This window comes from Rhipicephalus microplus, chromosome 3 (genome assembly GCF_043290135.1).
Source record: "Rhipicephalus microplus isolate Deutch F79 chromosome 3, USDA_Rmic, whole genome shotgun sequence".
Lineage (NCBI taxonomy): Eukaryota > Metazoa > Arthropoda > Arachnida > Ixodida > Ixodidae > Rhipicephalus > Rhipicephalus microplus.
Window position 1 is genome coordinate 185,773,513 of NC_134702.1, and position 19,975 is coordinate 185,793,487.

The following is a 19,975-nucleotide window of genomic DNA, read 5'->3' on the forward strand; positions in this document are numbered from 1 at the left end:
GAAAAAGATCAATAATTCAAGTAATACTGCATAAAGTACAGTAACAGTTGACTGCACAAAGGTGAGCATATTCCATGCACTTGATGTAATCGGGTTACATGAATCCCTCCATCTACTCTGCAGTCATGGCAGATTTACCATCGGCGTATAACTCCACCTTTGGGCACATGTGCTGACTGCAATTCGTCACTGCACCTCGATGCAGTCATTGCTTGTGCCAACTGGTCAGTGTACTTAACACCTTGGCAGCCTTCCTTTTCTCAACGGCTATCCTGTTGCACCCACCACCATCATATTGTCAACAAACTACTACCACGAATCACATCCTCTAAAGACATGGAATAGCAAGCTTTGTTTTTAAAGGTAAAAGTCTGCGGTAACTCCAGGGACGTGGCAAAGTGAATGCCACTGCAGCCCAGTCTGAGCACGAACCACAGTATGATTACATGTACGTGAGCAGTACGAGTGGCGGCAACATACGAGTGCGTGTTGAATAACCTCAAACTTAAGGCATGGATTAGCAGCCATCACTGTAGCGACATGTGGCAGTGGCGATGTGGAAAATGTCCCACTAAATGTATGCGTGCACAGCTCGCCATTTCCGATAAAGAGCAGCTGACTATGCATTGCAGGCTGCTTGCAAGTAAAAAGGGGTATGCCAAAGACGATTTTTCGCAGCTGAATTGCACAATTTAAATGAGATGGCACTACATGCACCTGGCCTTTCAGTTCCCGGAACGTGGCCTTTGGCAGCACTGCTCAATATGTCTCCGCCTGCACCACGTCGTCAGCTCAACGCCATCATAGCGCCTGCGCACGTACATTGGGCAAGTAAAAGGGAGCAGAATTCAGTGCCAGTAAAAAAAGTGAACGTGGCGGCACCTGTGAACGCGGTTTCCATCTGCTTCAAATCTATGACGTCGTCATGCCCTTAAGTCTGGTAAGTTCCAAAGCTAAGCCTTTATTTGCTTTACGATTGCATCTTGAAGCTTAGAGAGCAATGTATACGTAGGTATTTTACAGTGTTGCCAAGATCTACTCTCATATACAAAGATTAGTCTTAGCAAACATGGCTTAATAAATGCCACTAATATCAATTCCATCTACTTATGTATGTGTGTGCAGCACATAAAATCAACAAGGAGCATAGCATGATTTAAAGAAAAGAAGCCTTTTGCTTTGTGTGAGCACTAAAACAGGGGCAACAACATAAATATATTATTTGCATCATATGTTTTGCATATCATAAAACGAGAAGCATGACAGTTCTTGAAAAAGTGCTGCACTTTCCACCTTGTTCTACCCCGTGCTATCTGATAATTGATTGAACTGGGGTTTACGGCTGTTTGCACATGCTCTCTTGTTTCCTGTCGTAGTTCTTACGATGATACCTTATTTATTCGTTTGTAATGCGACCACAGTTGAAACGCGAGGGGCGACTTTTCATCAAGTCCAGGGAAAAACATAAAGTAAAACAAAAAAGAAGTGCATGCACCATTGCACTTATCAGAAAAATTGAATTTAGGTATTGGACACAAATGCATAGGTCGAATTCAGATAGCAAAAATCTTGGGGGGAGAAAAAAGAAAAAAAAAAAAACTCGGTTGACACTTGCGACGCGCTAAATTTCACACACACACAAAAAAAAGACACACGGAGGTACAATGAGAACACACATGAGCACAAACTAAAAACTGTTTATTCGATGAAACCATGATAGATATGTATAGGATAAAAGGAAAAATAAAAAAAGACAGCGTGCAATAAACTAACTAGCCCCTACACTGGCCCTTCTAACAAAAAACTCACTTTACATTCGAGTAAATCTGGTACTGTAATAACTAGAATATAGGTCAAGTTAAAAAAAAAGCGCAATGATAAGTCGACCCTCGTCTTGTATACTGGTCATTGGCAGAAAAAAATGCAGAAGTCTCACAACAATGGGCCTCCGAAGCTGAAAGCCTTCATTGCCATCGTGATCATCAGTAACGGTGCTGTTGAGCAAGGCTAGGCGAGGCCTACAGTGTTCTAGAAATGCCATTTTGCCTCGGTTATCTGCTGTCAGTCTGCTGTCTTCTCTTTGTCATTTCCTTCAGAAATAAGTGGTGGTCAACAGCAGTTTACGATAGGCTATAAGAAAAAGTTATCGAGTATGCCGAAGCGCACGAAAACCTGGCAGCACAACAGGAGTTCGATGCCTTGGAGAAAAGCGTCTGATATCAAATGGAGCAGCTAAAAGCAGTGCATCACATCCTGCAGCAACAACAACAACAACAAAAAAAAACATCGTTGCATGGATGGACTGCGGAGTACCCTGACCTGGAAACGATACTCGCCGAATTCGTCCAGGAACTGTGTGAAAGGTCGCTACCCATAACAGCGGAGTGCATCCATGAGAAAACTCCAGATAGCATGGGACTCTGGGCTCACGAGGGAGCAATTCAAGGGATCACCATCATGGGTGTGCCGATTTATGAAGCGGAAGGGCTTTGCGCTGAGGCGGTGTGCTTCTGTCTTTCTGCAAATGCTCTATCAGTAACGCATTGAATGGAACTGAAGACGATGCACTTTGGAGTGTTACCACTGAAAAACAGACGTATTCAGACTCAAGTTCTGACGAGTCCGAGTGACAGCACTTTGTGGTCTTCTGGCGTTAGTGTGCAAAAAAAAGCTACATAAGATTAGTATCCAAATAAAAAGAAATGTCACCACAGTGCAACTGGTTGTGTCACGTATTTACCAAGGTAAGGGTGTGTCACGATACTTTGAGGTTTCTTAAATTTTCTTTTCTGGAGAATCAAAGTTTGGGGGGTTGACCTATATTACGGTTTTTACGGTACAACTCTTTAAGAGAGAAACTTCCTTTTAAAAGCTACTAGTATCATGCAATGGAATGACCCACCCACACTGTAAAGTCGACTGAAAGAACTCCTACACAGCTCACCAATACAGTACTGCACAGATGAAAAATTTTCTTCTGCATTTTAGTGGTAACTGGTTTGTCACACAAACCAACTAGTAGACTGGTTATAAGCGAACAAAAACTCCAGCACTTACTCTTTCTCCATTTGGTTTACTGCAAACTGCTGTGCCTCAAAGAAGCATTCCGGCTCAACTGGGCTTCGAGACACAGAATCTGGAAAGCCCCAGGAAAATAGATTAGTCCATGACCCACGGCACAAACGGTTTAATGGCCAAGATTTGTCTTATAGGTGTTGCCGCTGCCAAAGCTGTCAGAAAGGCTTGGCAAACTCAAGAAATTAAAGCAGCGCAAGACGATCCAACCAGAACAATTGAAAAACAAATAAATCCCCCCAAAACCTACCTGAAAATTAAGTTTAGAATGGGTGAAGAGAGCTGCTATGATTTAATGCACTTTAAAAAAGAATGGCACCTTCGTGCAACCCCATCAGCTTAAGTGAGTTAATGGTAGTTTGTTCTTGAGAAACTGCAACACTTTTATGAAGAGACGAGGACGAAGATCACAACACAAACACTGCAGATATGTGTCAGGATTTTTTTTTCTCATCCATCCAAATATTTTTACTTTTAGTGCTGTAGCTCGAGGACAGGTGCTACCCACCACCTGTCTTGAAGTCACCATCTCATCCTCATCTCATCGTCCACAGCGCAGCAAGAGATTGCGAACTACCACCAACTAGCCTGATTCATCACCCCACATTCTGGACATAGCATGGCTATTACTGATGAGCTCTGAGCAGAGTTCAGAAAAGGGCAGTGCTTCAAGGAACAAATACAGCATTTTGTAAAATATTTTTTGATATAGCAGCTGCTTTTCTTGTAACTACCTGTCTTCAGCACACCAAGTGGTATTTCCATGAAACAGTGCATACTATGAGCTAAGAACAACGGAAAACACTGTCCTGACCACATTAAGAACAAACAGAAGAAAAAAAAAAGAGTGGGGAGACGGTACAAGATTTCTTATGATACTGTAAACCAGCGGCTCGGTTTGCGGTTCTTCGAATCTTGGCGGTCCCCATGAGTAGCATTTTACAGCGAAAGCTTGCTGGCCTAGCGTTTTTGATGTTTCCAGTTTTCCAATTTATTGTGATCGCATCATGATGTTCTTGATCACGTATTAGCCGTGGTGCATACACACTTCAAGTATAATTCTTTGTTGTCATCAGCCACTGCATAGAAGATTGCACAAAATTCCTAGCAAGTGTGTAGCAGATACCACACTTCTCCGAAGAATGACGAAGGATAGCATGGTGAATGCTGGCCTACTACTCAAAAATTATGATTACTTATGGCAAAGTGGGGATCCAGCAAGTGTGGTTACAGCAGTTACCCAAGAAGTGTTTAGAAAAGGCTTTGAAGGTCCGCTCTTCCAGCTTTCGCTGCGACTGTGCTGCACGTCCCGCGCAGCACTCTGCTAGTTGAGACATCCTTCAGGCTGATAGTTCCTTTGTTTGTCTACTCGAGAAGCGTGATGGCAGTTTTAGTATGTCAGCTAAAGTATACGTGCGTGTTTAGTCCTCTTTCATGATGCAATGCCTACAATACAGCGGGTGTCTATACCAATTCGAAATCCTTTTTCTCTTTAGTAAATTGAATCTATATAAAGAGATTTGTAGCACTGAGGAAATTCCCCTGCTCATGAACCACATGGCTGTGATCCATCGTAGAGTATCCCTTCCTGAAACCAGTGATCTCTCCATGTTTATTACCTTCAAGTGCTTATCTAACCCAATTCAAAATTGTGTTCATGGCCATTTTGTAAAATATTGAGAGCAAGCTGATCTGTGCATGTACTTCATCAAATCTTCTACATTTCCACTCTTGTATACCATCAGCATTTTGTGTGTACCACTGACGCTTGTGTACTACTGTGACACTTGTGTACTTTCTTGTGTACCATTGGCACTTTTTAACGCCATTGGCAATGGCGTTGAGCGAAAAATCGAGAAAGAAGCAAATAAAATAAAGAATAAAATTGTTGGTCCCATTGAGGATCGAATCCGGGGAGTTCGGGTGGAAAGCAGGTGTTCTACTACAAAGTCACAATTTTACTTGCAGCTGATTCGGGACAAAACACTACCGTACATAAATGCCATGTAGCGGAAGGAGTCTCCTTAGCGCATTTTGTTTGAAAGGCGTCACGACCAAAACAAGCCCATTAGGCTATTTGTAGGCACATTTGGGAGGCCATCAAACTACGTTGAAAAAGGCCAGCGCAGCACAGAACAGAGAAGGCACACGCACATACATTACGCTTGTGTGTGTGCCTCCTCCATTACTTGTCGCTTTTTCACGTAGTTTTGTAGTCACGAGACTATAGCCTCCGAGATGGTGAGTGTGTGGCGTGTATCTTGGAGGCCATGGGACTCTTGCTTTAGATCAAAAACTTGTATGTACCATTCACATGCGTGTGTGCGCGTGCTATCTGTGAGGCACTGTCTCGACTTCAGCAGAGTGCCGTTCTAGCAGAAGGAAGTGGCCACACTGCACAGTCACTGCATTACTATAGATACGTCGCGCTTGTGTGCTCATGTTTGTGTGCGTATGCGTGGGGCATGTGTGTGTGTGTGTAACAAACATTATAATATATAAGCACTTAGCGATTGAAGGACGCACTAAGGGCCAGATTTCGATATTGCATTCAAATCTTAAAGGCAAAGCTTAAGTGTCCCCCAATTTTCCAAACGATCCTTTATCCCTTCATTTGTCTCTTTCTCAAAACCCTTCGTTTTGCTTAACTACTTCTGTGACAAACATCTTAACTCTAATAAAGAATTTCAAAACTTATTGCTGCCTAATATTTTCTAAAGTAACAATAGGCAATAATGTAATTGCATATTAATACAAAACCTCAGCTATTTATTTTAAAGTGAAGCTTAATGGCACTATACAAACAAAATCCTAAGTATCGTCAACAAGCTGAGCTTAACTTCAACAATTTTTTGCCAAATGTGGAGCTGTGCCACCCAGAAAGTTGAAAAATATCCTTATGTGTATTATGGTTTTTAATTTATTAGGTAGGATTCCGTTGACTGAGCCTCACCTTGAATGCGGCACCGCAGGTCATCTGGAACACCAATCGGAAGAGGTGCGTTTTGAGCAATGTACATGTTGTATATGTGCATGGCATCTTGACCCAGACCTGCAGAGAGACATGATAAAGCATGATGCCACTAGGTCACGTAGACTGACAAGCAATTCACACTGTTATGTTTACTCCTTTGCACATAGAAAGTAATCACAGAAAGCGATAAATTTTGTAGCATGACAAGGCAATTATGAGTTGACAGCATAGCACTGGCTAAAAGAAAAGAAGGTACTCATGTACGAAGTGCAAGGTTGACTAGCTGGCATGGATTCATGTCAAGTGTTTCACAGGCAAAAAAAAATTTACATGCTGAAGAGACATACTGAAATGACAGAGGTGCAACAAGCCGTTTAACTCATGTTCTTTGCAAATTGTGCTGAATTTATACAATCCCTTACATTGACAGCATTATTGCAAAAAAAAGAGTATGAGCTAAATTATCAATGGCGCAGCAGATAATATCCTAGCCTTCTTTTCAGGAAAACAAGGTGTTCATAAAAACTATTAACGCCTATTGCAGAGGTCTATGAAGAGACAAATAAGCTGTAGTGAAACACTTATATTTACAACAAATTAGATGGTTACATACGAAGATTTATCACAGCTCAAACACACCTTGCGTTGTCTCATTAAATTGCAAGCACAGGTGTACAAAGGGAAATCCAAGTTTTCGTAATATTGAAACTGCTTGTTTTATATACGAAACAGCCTCCATTAATAAATTGTGTTCAGGTTGGTTCATACAAACAACTACCTGTCTTTTTACGCATCAAGCATTTTGATTGTTCTTCATTTTGCAGATGTAAGAGTGATTACTTGTCATGTTACATCAGCTTAAACGGTCATTTTTTATTGCAACAGAGCCCAAATCAGATTATATTTCTCGACCGCAACTGTTTCTGTGAGTAGTCCAACCGCAATAAAAGAACTTAGACACTGACAGAGCTCAATCAGGATCAAGAATTATTTGTGAGACACTGGTATTTCCGGGGCAGTACCCACAGTTCATCAAAAGAAAAACTAATGTCCACATGTTTCTAGCCTGAAGCTTTAAGAAAATCGTGAAAATTCGTCAGAAAAAAAAGCTCCTTAGCTGAATAAAATTTGTCTTGGTCTGGGGACTGAGTGTGGAACCTCTCCTGGGGATACGCTCTGCCTATACGGCTAACCATGAGACCAGCAGTTGTTAGAGCAAAGTGAATTAAGTAGAAAGACATGGACAATAAAGATGGCAGAAGGTGCATAATTGATTATGGAAGAGAAAACTGACATTCGGCAATCAATCTGCAGCCAGAAGCTAAGAAGTAAGAGGTAAGCCATTCAGATTTCTCAAAGAGAGCTGTTCTTACAATGAAGCTCAGAATCAAATCTGATGACCACAACTTCTTCCTATCTCCTTCCTGCACAAATAGGCCAGCAGTGATGCATAAGCTCGATGCCGAGCAGTATTAATTGTGCATTGAGCGACATTCACATGACAGGAGCACTGCCCAAGATTCAATTATACAACAGCTGTTCTTGGTCACCTATCACTATAAGTGATGGCTCCAACTAGATACAGTCACAAAAGAAAAAGATTAGCACAAGTGACTTGCGGCCGGAGCGCGAAAATTGCGGCCCGTGCCGAGCATTCCGACAGCGAGTGCCAAGCACATTCTATTCTCTGGGGCAAGAGAGGGGGGGGGGGGGTCAGTAGAAAAGCGGTCTGTCTGGCCGTTATCTAGAGCGAAGGAAAAAAAAAAAACCCAAGAAATGAGTTCACATTTACAGCAACATTGGTGTGTAGCTTTTACCAATAAGCAACAAGCAAGCTATCGTTTCCAGTGAAAGTCATCTGTTGAAGTGCTTTCTGCTGGCCACACCTGCTTCGGAAAATAGAACGTGCTTGGCACTCTCACCACCTGCGTGCTTGGGTACAAAAGCCCTGTGCACTGCAGTTTTACCACACTGGCTATCTGTCACTTGTGCTAATCTTTTTGCGTTGAGACTGTACTAATTCACAACTGTTGTTTAAAAACCCTGTCACACAGCACTTCTTAGGTCAATGACCTTTCGCTGCGAATGACATAGGGAGTTAATGCCACTTTTGTTGCTGCTACACTGGCATAGCGAATGAAATTCCGACCTATAATGACATTCGTTTGTTGAATGTGTTCACCAAACTCATGCGAGCGCAACATGCCTAATCTCAACAACAGACGCTTAACAAGAGATTACAAAATCGATATCTTGAAGCAAGTGTAAACGATGTTCATATGTTCATTAAGGGTTATTGCTAACTTTACGGTAACTTTTAACGTACAATGTGATAGAGGAAGGAATGTGTGCAGCTACAGTTTCTTTCCCCGACTCGGACTTGACACTAGTGCCTTGACACTAGTGCCTTGCTTGACACTAGTGCCTTGACACCAGTGCCTTGACTTGACACTCACGCACGAGAACTTTTTCCAATGATACTGTTTTATGAGGTCACAGTATATTTTGAATTAGCTGGACAATGCTACGAAAATTAAATGCGCGACTTGTAACTTTTTAGTACCACAGCAGCCTACCGATAAACATTGCCATCAATGGCAAATGTCATTTCACATAGCTGTGAGAAATGCAAGATCCCAATGACGTTCGTTTTGAATGTAATACGCTACAAATGACATTACATGTGCGGTGTCACAAGAATATAACTGCACAGTTGCACTTTTTCCGATTTACTTCTCCTTAAACTGACTGTATGTCTTGGTTATTGAACATAATGTCTTCAGCGCCTATCAATGCTCATGAAATCACTGCTTTTTAGTTTCTCTGTGAGCACGACTTCTACACAAATTCACCTTCCCCCACCTAAAAACTGTTCAGGGACACTACTTCCCGTCAAGTTGGTTTTCATTACTAAAGTAAACCTTATAAATGACATAATAAGCCCCTTTTTGTTTCGGAAACGGTGAAAGTAACCGTCCTCTCACAATCCTTTCTGTCAACATCCTTTTACTGGCCAAAACATAAAGATGAAGATTGGCCCACTCAAGTTACATCTTTTATTTTCATGTCAATTTCTAGAAAATTAAATTTTGAGGTTTTACATCATGAAGTCAAGTACACTATACTAGGCGGGAACATATCTTGACATTGGGGCAAAGGCATTGGAGACGGAGCTTGCACACATTCCTGCTGCTCTGCAAGCAGTGCGACAGATTGCAGGTGATTTCAGTTTTCCTCACTGACATCATTGGGGAGCTTAGAAAACTATATACACGACAAAGTGAATGAGAGAAACATTTGAATGGTTCAGTGCACACTTTCGTGCCGTATACTAGTATATTTTTCTTGGAGAACTAACTAAACAGCGCGTTTGCAGCCACACATTGACTGGCTCCGTAACAGATGCCATGTTTACTTTGGGAAATGGGCGTGCTGAAAAAGTGGTGCTGTCCAATAAATGGAAAGAGAAGAAAGGTATTCCAGCAAAATAAACAATAACTGTATTTTACCTCAAGGTTGCACAAGTGTTCAAGTCATGATAAATAAAACAGCATTTATTTTAGCAAGGCCAGTGAGAAAAATGTCAACAAACTAAAGCACTCTTTCATGGCGCGGTAGCAAGCATGCACTTAGGTTCCGTGGCTTGCACACTTTAGTCAAGAAAAGCTGTTGCCGAGTGTAGACCAATAAAGAATTTGAGTACTGCCACACACCCTTGTTCTTTCTAGTTGAAATCATCTTTAAAACTAAGAAAAAGTTTCACTTCAGTGCATAGGTCGGCACTTTGAGAGACTACTCACTCACCACAATTTTTTCAGCCTTCACCCTCACTCACGTTCTATCACGTCTACTCCCACTCATAGACCCTCACTCACGTTCATACTCACGCCTACTCGCACTCATGAGTACTCACTAACGTTCATACTCCCTCCTTGTCACACTCATAGTACTCACTCACGTTCATACTCACTCCTTCTCACACTCAAAGTACTCACTCACGTTCATACTCATGCCTACTCACACTCACTCCTACTCACTCACATTCATACTCACTCCTCCTCAGACTCAAAGTACTCACGTTCATACTCACACCTACTCACACTCACTCCTACTCACTCACGTTCATACTCACTCCTTCTCACACTCAAAGTATTCACTCACGTTCATACTTCTTGTCACACTCAGAGTACTTACGTTCATACTCACTCCTACTCACACTCATGAGTACTCACACACGTTCAAACTTACGCCAACTCACACTCTAGGCCCTCACTCATGTTCATACTCACGAATACTCACACTGATGAGTACTCACTCATTTCATACTCACGACTACTCACACTTGTGAGTACTCACTCATGTTCATACTCACGAGTACTCACACTGATGAGTACTCACTCATGTTTATACTCACGCCTACTCACAGTCCCTCACGTTCATACTCACGCCTACTCACAGTCACTTACGTTCATACTCACGCCTACTCACACTCATTGTTCATGGCTGACGTTCATACTCACGACTACTCACACTCTTAGAGAAACACGGACTGCTGGGCGAGTTGGTAATTCATTTTAACTGAGGTGGGCGAAAAATTGAAGTACAAAAGGAAGACACCTCGAGAAAGCGCGCCATGTCCAGGTGTCTCCTTTTTGTACTTCAATTTTTTGTGCACCCCAATTAAGACTCATAGTTACTCACTCACCTTCATATTAACGCCTGCTCAAGATCATAGGCCCTCACTCACCTCCGCACTCACATAAGAATTAACCTTCATACTTACGCCTACCCATACTCAGGCGCACTCACCCACGTACTTTTACATTCACATACTCATCATCATCACAGCAGGATGGATGAATCTCTTGGAATCTACAAAATAACTGGCAGAAAACGAAAGTAATGAAGAGCAACCTCGAAAGGAAACAGCTCTTCAAGATAGGTGGCAAGTGCACTTGAAGTTGGAAAAGGTATATACGTCTACTTAGGACAGGTAGTACCTGCGGAGCCGAGCCACGAGACTAAAGTAACTAGAAGAATAAGAGTGGGGTGAAGAAGATTCAGCAAGCATTCCCAGCTCATGGCTGATAGATTGTCACTATCCCCTCAAGACGAAGGTACATAACAGCTGATTCTTGCCGGTACTTACCTACTGAGCAGAAACCTGGAGGCTTACAAAGCGGGTTCAGCTTAAATTGAGGTCGGCGCAGAGAGCGATGGAAAGGAAAATAGTAGTTGTAACCTTAAGAGTCAAGAGGAGAGCAGAGTGGATCAGGGAACAAACCAGGGTTAAGTATATCATAGTTGAAATCAAGAAGAAGAAAAGGACATGGGCTGGGCATGTAGCGCGTAGGCAGGATAACAGCTGGTCATTAAGCATAACTGATCGGATTTCCAGAGAAAGCAAATGGGTTAGGGGGAGACAGTAAGTTAGGTGGACAGATGAGATTAGGAAGTTCGCGGGTACATAATGGCAGCAGCAAGCACAGGACCGAGTTGAGTGGCGGATCATGGGAGAGGCCTTTGTCCTGCAGTGGACGTTGTCAGGCCGATGATGAATATTAACATTGAGGTAGCGTTACGTGTAATCAGGTTACTCAAGAAACAATCGAGCTGAACAATTGTCGCTTTCTTTAAGGGTCGGTAGGCTCCACAAACAGGCAATGACGCAGCGCAATTACGACGCACCTGCACATTCATTTGTGTGCCATGACGCGTAGGAGACGCTGAGACATTGTTTAGAATCTCAGTAATGTGTTACAAGCACTCAAAACGCGCTTTCGTAGGCTACCAGGCACGCGCGCCAAATAGAGACGCTCTCGACATATTCAGTACACTACACGGCCCCCGCTATGATTACCCGCCAGAACCCAAGACGTTGCCACGCCATACGACTCGGCCGCTTCTTTTGTTCCACTGCCCCTAGCCTCTTCTGACTGCACTAGCGGGACAGGCGGGCGCCGGGGCCTCGCCACCACGTCGGCGCCGCGGCCACCCGGGCCGCCCGGCCACTGGTAGGTGTTCTGTGGCCCGGCGCGACCGTCGAGACAGCGCCTCCCTTCTCTGCCTCGTCTTCGGATGGAATGCGTTGCGTACGACAGTTTTGCATTCCAGAAATTGTGCGCATCTTTGGAGATGTTTTCCTTCCTCTGTGGGTCGCGCTCACGTGGAGACTTCGTTGGCTCCGTGCGGGCACTGACGATTGCAGGGGGCCTTATTTATGGATCTGCGAATGCGGTTAACGTTCATTGGCAGTGTGCGTACGCAGGGTTATCGTGGACAGCCGAATGAAACGGTAATTAACGAGCTGCAATATGTGGGCTTTTGTACAGCCCGTGTTCTGTGAATGATAGAATAAATTATCAAGGGTGATTGGGCGCTTATTCCACACTGTGTCTGCACTGTTGAAGGCATAATAAGCTGCCGAAAAGTGAAGCGAGGGTAGAGATTGAAACGACGATGCGAACAGGGTCCGATTACGCTATAGCATACTATACTATTGACGGCGAAGCTCAACCGTCCTCCAAGCTTTCCTTTTTTTTTTTCTTAATGGGGCACTGAGAAGACGAAGTTTGCACACAGCTTCGCGCATGAGAGGTCATGAGATCACTTAAGGTTTTCGTTCAAGGCAATCTTCACTTGAGAGACAACGCAGAGATAGAAACTGCAAAATCGTTGCGCACAATGTGCGTCGCGCACACAATGTGCTTTCTCTCGTGGGCCATTTTAGCGTTTTTTTGTCGCCTGCGCAGTGCACTAATTTTTTCTGAACCGGCTTGCGCGGCGATTTAAGTTAAAGGGCTTTCAAGACCTTGTTTTTTTACATGTATTATCAGCGGGTTGCGTAGACTGAAGGCGCAAGAGGTAAGTGCAGCAAGAACGGTAGCTATAGGGACAGGCAGTTCAAAGTTATTCAGCCTAGAAAAGTCAAATTACAATAAAATGGACGGCTACCCTCAACTTGTGTTTTGAGAGATCACCTCGCCTCCCCCCCCCTTCTGATGTAGGATGGCTCCCCCAGTTTCCGAACTAACTGAAGGCTTTTACGTACAGGAAGCTTGCATGCCATACTGCCCGTTATTTCCAACGTATTGAGGACGCCATTGCGATAGTTACAAATATTATCACACTCATAGTGACTCACTCATGTTCCTACTTGTTCCTACTCATACTCACAGCAACTCACCCACCTTCCCAGTCAAGACTACTCACGCTCATGAGTACTCACCCACGTTCGTACTTACTCCTACTCACATTCATGAGCTCTCACTCACTCCTTATCACACTCATGAATACTCCCTCACGTTCATACTAACGAATACTCACACTCATCAGTACTCACTCATGTTCCAACTCCTACTCACACTCATGAGTACTCACTCACGTTCATACTCTTTTCTTCTCACACTCAGAGTACTCACTCACATACATACTCACTCCTACTCACACTCACAAGCTCTCACTCATTTCTACTCACACTGATGAATACTCACTCACGTTCATACTCACGGATACTCACACTGATGAGTACTCACTCACGTTCAAATTCACATCTACTCACGCTCAGAGTACTCACTCACATTCATACTCACATATACTCACACTCAGAGTAGTCTCTCACATTCATACTCACTCCTATTCACACTCAGAATACTCATTCACATTCATACTCACTCTTTCTCACACTCATGAGCACCCACTCACGTTCATACTCACTTCTACTCACACTGAAAGTACTCATTCACGTCCATACTCACTCTTACTCATACTCATAAGTACTCACTCACGTTCTACTCACTCCTGCTCATACTCATCAGCACTCACTCATACTCACACTCACCACATTCAAATGAGTATGAATGAGTGTGAGTGAGTGTACTCATGACTGAGTATGCCGAGCTATGCTTCAGTGCGACTTGATTCAGAACAACGAAAGGAACCTGTAAGCCCGTATTTCGCAACAGTGAATTTTTCTCCTCACTTCTTATCTTCCATAGTGTCACATAGCTCAAACTAGAAATTATACAACAATGTGGCAGCAATTATTTAATTAAATAGTTGAAACAACTCATAGGAACACCCGTACTGATATTAGGTTTGATAAATAGTTGGTAGCAGGCGGTGCAAAATGAGTTCTTTTATGCTATCGCATTTAAATAAATATTGGCACCGCCTCGCCCTCGTCCCCCTAAAGCTACACCAGCGTTCCCCACTTTCCCCCTGTTACTATGCCCCATGGCTTTGCATCACCCAAGACAAATCCCACCAATGCTTGTGGTTAGACATAACGAGCGGCCATTGCACTGTTAATGTTTTAGAGAGAGAGAGAAACTACAACTACTGACACGGCAAGTGTGAGAAGAGTTCATCTTCCCTTTCTTGGATGGCAGCTAGATTCCTTGAGCTCTATTAACGGCTTCGGCTTGCCTGATGACTTATAGTTGGTTTTCGATGTTTGAGCCAAACGTGCAGTTTCGCGCTGCTCCGCAATCATATATGTGTTGTTTGGCCCCTTCACGATGTTGGGGCAAGACAAAGTAATGTTTGAGGACTGCCCACTGACTGCAGTGTTTGCATCTGTCCGAGTAGAGACCTGGATAACAATGACTAAAAGCAAGTGGGTCGGGGAAGGTGTTAGTTCCCGAGCAGTGTATATAAAAAAAAATGAATGCCTGATATGCCGGGCAAGAAAAACCAATAGGCCACGGCACCCATTCGAGCACCAGCGTTCCATAACCCTAGCCTCCCGCGTCCACCTCCCTTCCATTCCTTACGAATACAAAGAGCGTGCGCTGATGTTCTGCGTGAAAGAACTTTTCAGAAGAGAAGACATGCGCAAAAAAGTGGCAGCATATCTATGGGGTGAATATCCATGGGGTGCACAAAGGCAGGGCGAAAACTTCACTAGCTATATTGAAGATGTAATCGATTTATGCCGGCGCTTTAACCCTGAGATGACCGAACATGACAAGATCAGGCATATCTTGAAAGGCATAGACGATGATGCCTTTCAAATGTTGCTGGCAAAGGGCCCAAGTACCGTATCAGAACTTGTGACCTTGTGCCAGAGCTTGGAAGAGATTCGGAAACAACGTGCAGCAGTTCGGAGGTCGACGACAGCAGACGACTCTCTCGCTGCCCTGGCCGTCGGTGGTGACAGTTCCCTGCTGGAGCAGATAAAAGAATATGTACGCGAAGAGCGACACAGCAGCACGCCGAAAATCCTTGGCACATTGTTGACAACCGGCCCATACGTTACCTTTATGGAATTCCAGGTAACGTTGCACGTCTATGTCGTCGGCGCTTCAGAGTTAACGCACAAAGATATCCTGTCTATTCGTTTCGGCCTCCATACCACGTGCCTCACGTACCACCTGAAGTTCACGAACGCGATGCGCAAACTGCTTCTGGCGCCCGAACATTCGCTTCTAGATAGATGTTCTACTTCCCGCTCGCCTTCACCTTCAACAAGTCGTCGTTCTGTATCGCCTATGCATCGACGACCCACCTCCATTGAGACGGAAAACTAACTGCCGCAGCTCCGGAGGCACGAGCTGCGTCATCGTCTAATCGTTTAAGTCCTCGCCTGTCTCCCACCAATCTTATCAATGTAATCGTCGAAGGTCTACGAACACTCGCACTCATCTATACCGGTGCCGCGATATCTGTGATTAGTCAAAGACTCTGCCGCTCACTTCGTAAAGTGACGATGCTTTCTCCTGTGGTTTCTCTTAGTACTGCGAGCGCACAACAAATTTGGCCCGTCGCGGCATGTACAGCAAAAGTGGTTATTCGAGACGTGTTGTACACCATTGAATTTCACGTGTTGGCTTCATGTTCCCACGATGTCATCCTAGGATGGGATTTCTTATCACGTCATCACGCCGTCGTGCACTGCGCTCGGGCCGAAGTGGAGCTGTTACCGTTTCGTGATGCGCCTTCTGTTGATGCGGCCATATCTAGTGTGGCTAACCTTGTCGTCGCGACGGACATAGACCTTCCTCCTTTCAGCACCCAGTTTGTCCCTGCCTGCTGTGCTTCACTTTCTGACGCTACCGTCCTATTCACGCCATCTGACATCTTCGGTAGTCGCCACCACACATCGCTGCCATTCACCGTACTTGAGCTTTGTCAAGACACTACCGGGATATTTATTTCCAAACCCAACTCGTGCCCCCTCAGTTTGCGCCGCAACGAGACGCTCGGCCACATTCGGCTTATCGATGAAGGTACTATCGTGCCTGCCGATTTCTTCGACACCAAGCCGAATATGGAGCTGAACGCGTTGGTTCCTCACTTTGCCTTGAACAGAGTGTCTACCGATGCATTTCACCGTTCTATTGACAGCCATTTCGCCCCGGCTCAACGAGAGCAGCTTGTTACCCTGCTGCATGAAGTCAAGCGTTCGTTTGACTTTCCCCAAGCGGTGCTAGGAAGAACGAACACCGTTGTGCACACAATTGACATAGGAAAGAGTACTCCTTTGCGCCAGCGCCCTTATCGTGTGACACCGGTGGAGCGTCGGGTAATTGCAGAACAAGTAGACGACATGCTATAGCGTGGAGTCATCAAGCCTTCTTGTAGTCCTTGGTTTTCCCCAGTTGTACTCGCCAAAAAAAAAAAGGATGGTACAATCCAGTTCTGCGTAGACTACAGGCACCTAAACAACATTACGAGGAAAGATGTTTACCTTCTTCCCCGCATAGACGCCGCTCTCGATTGTCTCCAAGGTGCAGAATTCTTTTCCTCGCTTGACCTTCGCTCGGGTTATTGGTAGGTCCCAATGGCTGAGCCTGATCGTCCGAAAACGGCATTTGTCACACCGGATGGCCTCTATGAATTCACCGTAATGCCATTCGGACTCTGCAATGCGCCTGCCACATTCGAGCGAATGATGGGCAGCATTTTACGCGGTCTCAAATGGAACATATGCTTGTGCTATCTTGATGACGTGGTTTTTTCACCCGACTGCCCTTCGCATCTCACTCGTCTGCGTAAGATTCTACAGTGCCTTACAAACGCCAGGTTTCAGCTTAACCTGAAGTGTCACTTCGGGGCTAAACAACTCACCATACTTGGTCATGTCTCGAAAGCCGGCATCCTTCCCGACCCTGACAAGCTTCGTGCTGTTGCCGAATTTCCTAAGCAGACTACAGTTAAAGAACTATGGAGCTTTGTGGGCCTGTGCTCCTATTTTCGTCGGTTTGTCCGGAACTTTGCCTCCATCATCGCTCCACTCACCAAACTCCTTGCTGGCCCTGCAGATCTTTTGAATTGGACAGCAGCCTGTGACGAATCCTTCGCAACACTGCGCCAACTCCTTACCTCACCACCTGTACTGCGCCATTACGACCCTACTGCGCCAACCGAAGTACACACGGATGCAAGTGGCGTCGGCCTTGGTGCAGTACTCGCGCAACGCAAACCAGGTTTTACAGAGTATGTGGTCGCCTATGCCAGCCGCGCCCTCACTAAGGCAGAAGCCAACTATTCTGTTACGAAAAAAGAGTGGCTCGCGATTGTGTGGGCGTTAAACAAGTTTCGCTCTTATTTGAACGGCCAAACTTTTGATGTGGTAACTGACCATCACGCACTCTGTTGGTTGGCTTCATTGAAAGATCCTTCCGGCCGCCTTGAACGTTGGGCACTACGCCTCCAGGAATTCGACATACGCGTCGTCTACCGATCGGGGCGAAAGCACTCTGACGCATATGCGCTTTCACGATCACCCGTGAAATCTGATAATACGGATATATCAGCCCTGGACCTTCCCCTCTCTGCCGTCAGCGTCACAGACATGCCATTCGAACAGCGGAAGGACCCTTGGATTGCCTCGCTCTTTAATATGCTTTCTGACGCATCAACTTCCGGTTACTCGCGTGCTCTTCGCTGCCAAGCAACGCATTTCGTCATACGGGATGGCCTGTTATATTGTCGCAACTATCAAGTGGGGGGTCGTAAAAGGCTGCTAGTCATACCCAGCCATATGCGGTCTGATATCTGCAAATATTTTCATGCTGAACCGCAACACGCCAGTGCGCTAAAGACGTATGAGCGGATCCGCCAACGTTACTACTGGCGGGGTATGTACATGTTTGTATGCTAACACATTCGCTCATGTTCCCAGTGTCAGCAGCGCAAGACATTCCCTCATTCACCCGGTCAACTGCAGCCTTTGCCATATTCTGCACGCCCATTTGACCGTGTTGGGATTGACCTATACGGCCCGCTACCGTGCTCTGTTGGTGGTAATCCATGGGTGATTGTGGCTGCCAACCATCTGACAAGGTACGCCAAAACGGCAGCGCTACCTTCAGCTGGCGCTTGTGACGTTGCAACCTTTATATTGCACCGGTTTGTTCTTCGTCATGGTGCACCACGGGAGCTCCTGAGTGACAGAGGTCGCATATTTTTGTCCGAAGTTCTGCAGCAGCTCCTACATTCATGCCGTACAGTACACCGCACATCAACAGCCTACCACCCTTAGACGAACGGCCTAACGGAATGTTTCAACAGAACCCTCGGAGATATGCTCGCTATGTATATTGATTCCGACCACTCCAACTGGGACGTTGTTCTTCCTTTCGTGACGTACGCCTACAATACAACGATTCAATCAACAACAGGCTTTTCTCCATTTTTTCTTTTATATAGTCGTGACCCAGGCAACACACTCGACACAATTCTGCCATACAATCCTGATGCCTCCGAATTCGCAAGGCAATGACTAGTGGGACTATCGCTGAGTGCGAAGCGCGAGCGGGTGCACGAGCTGTAGACGCTGGACTGCCCGAGCATTTGTTTCCGTACCGGCTCTCTGCCTATTACCTGGCGTCGCTATTAAACCCCCTTGCAATATATTTATTTTCATGCAAATCATATGCTCATCTTCTTCTCTTGTCGAATAATAACATTTTATTAGCTAGCCCAGCCAGCATTATTTACCAAACATGTCCCAAATTGGTGTCCACTATGACAGGACGTGAGCGTTTGACACTACAGAGTACATTTGCATAACGATAACGAAAAGAAGAAAATGGGCTCGCGAGAGCTGATGGTGTTGGTAGAACGCATGGGGTTGGAAGGAACGGAGTTGCAGGCATGGTTTGACGCACGAGAAGCGCGTGAGCACTATGAACGAGCCGCGGAGAGAGACACGAAGAAAGAACAAACAGTTGAAGCTGGAAGGCCGCAATATACAGCTACGTCTTTAATTAGCAGAAATAGAGAGCCAAATCCAAGAAGCAAGCCAGCAACACTTGAAAATGGAAGAAAGGACGCTGCAACTACGTCTGAGAGTAGCTGAGGCCGGTGTCGAAGAGCCCATGGCAGCTGACACGGGCATCCAAAGGAGCACTTCTGCAGTTGTAAACCACACAACTTCATACCTGTTTTCAACGAGGACAATGACGACCTTGACGCCCACCTGAAGAGATTCGGGAGTGTGACGACAGGTCAGGATTGGCCACAAGAAAAGTGGGCAACCGCTCTTAGTTTGTGTCTAAGTGAAGAAGCACTTAAGGCTCATTCACACCGAAGGCGGGGCGGCCAAAGCATCAATGCGGCAACGTGGAAAGCGGGAAACACCTCCTCTCCAGGCGGCAAAAGTGGAAGAGAAACCAGGCAAAAAGGGCGATCGCTCTCGGAGCAATTTTTTGCCATTTGCCGAGGCTAGCCATTTTGCCGCAGCCAATCAGAACGCCACACAACAGAGGCGCGGTGGTGGCATGGGTGTACGTTTGGGAAAAGCGCCGACATGTTACAAGGACAGGTGCACAAAAGTGTGAGATGCCCGCCTATTCTGCCGCGTAGCGATCCATAGGAGGCGGCCGTTCTGAAGAGGTTCACGCACTCGCCGCTTCGAAAAACGAGCTTGGTCGCTTTGACGTGCTTTCGGTGTGAATGAGCCTTCAAAGTATTTGGACA

General features: G+C 45.3%; 1 protein-coding gene across 2 annotated transcripts in view; it reads right to left on the minus strand.

The window, feature by feature from the left end:
• Window positions 1-19,975, minus strand: part of LOC142761604 (A-kinase anchor protein 10, mitochondrial-like) — a 76,555-nt gene that overhangs the window by 38,129 nt on the left and 18,451 nt on the right. For both annotated transcript variants that reach the window (XM_075890623.1, XM_075890624.1), the window contains exons 4-5: window positions 6,029-6,127; window positions 3,058-3,136 (exon numbers count right to left, since the gene is read on the minus strand). In XM_075890623.1, the coding sequence (XP_075746738.1) occupies window positions 3,058-3,136; window positions 6,029-6,127 (178 nt within the window). The remainder of the gene's footprint in view (window positions 1-3,057; window positions 3,137-6,028; window positions 6,128-19,975) is intronic.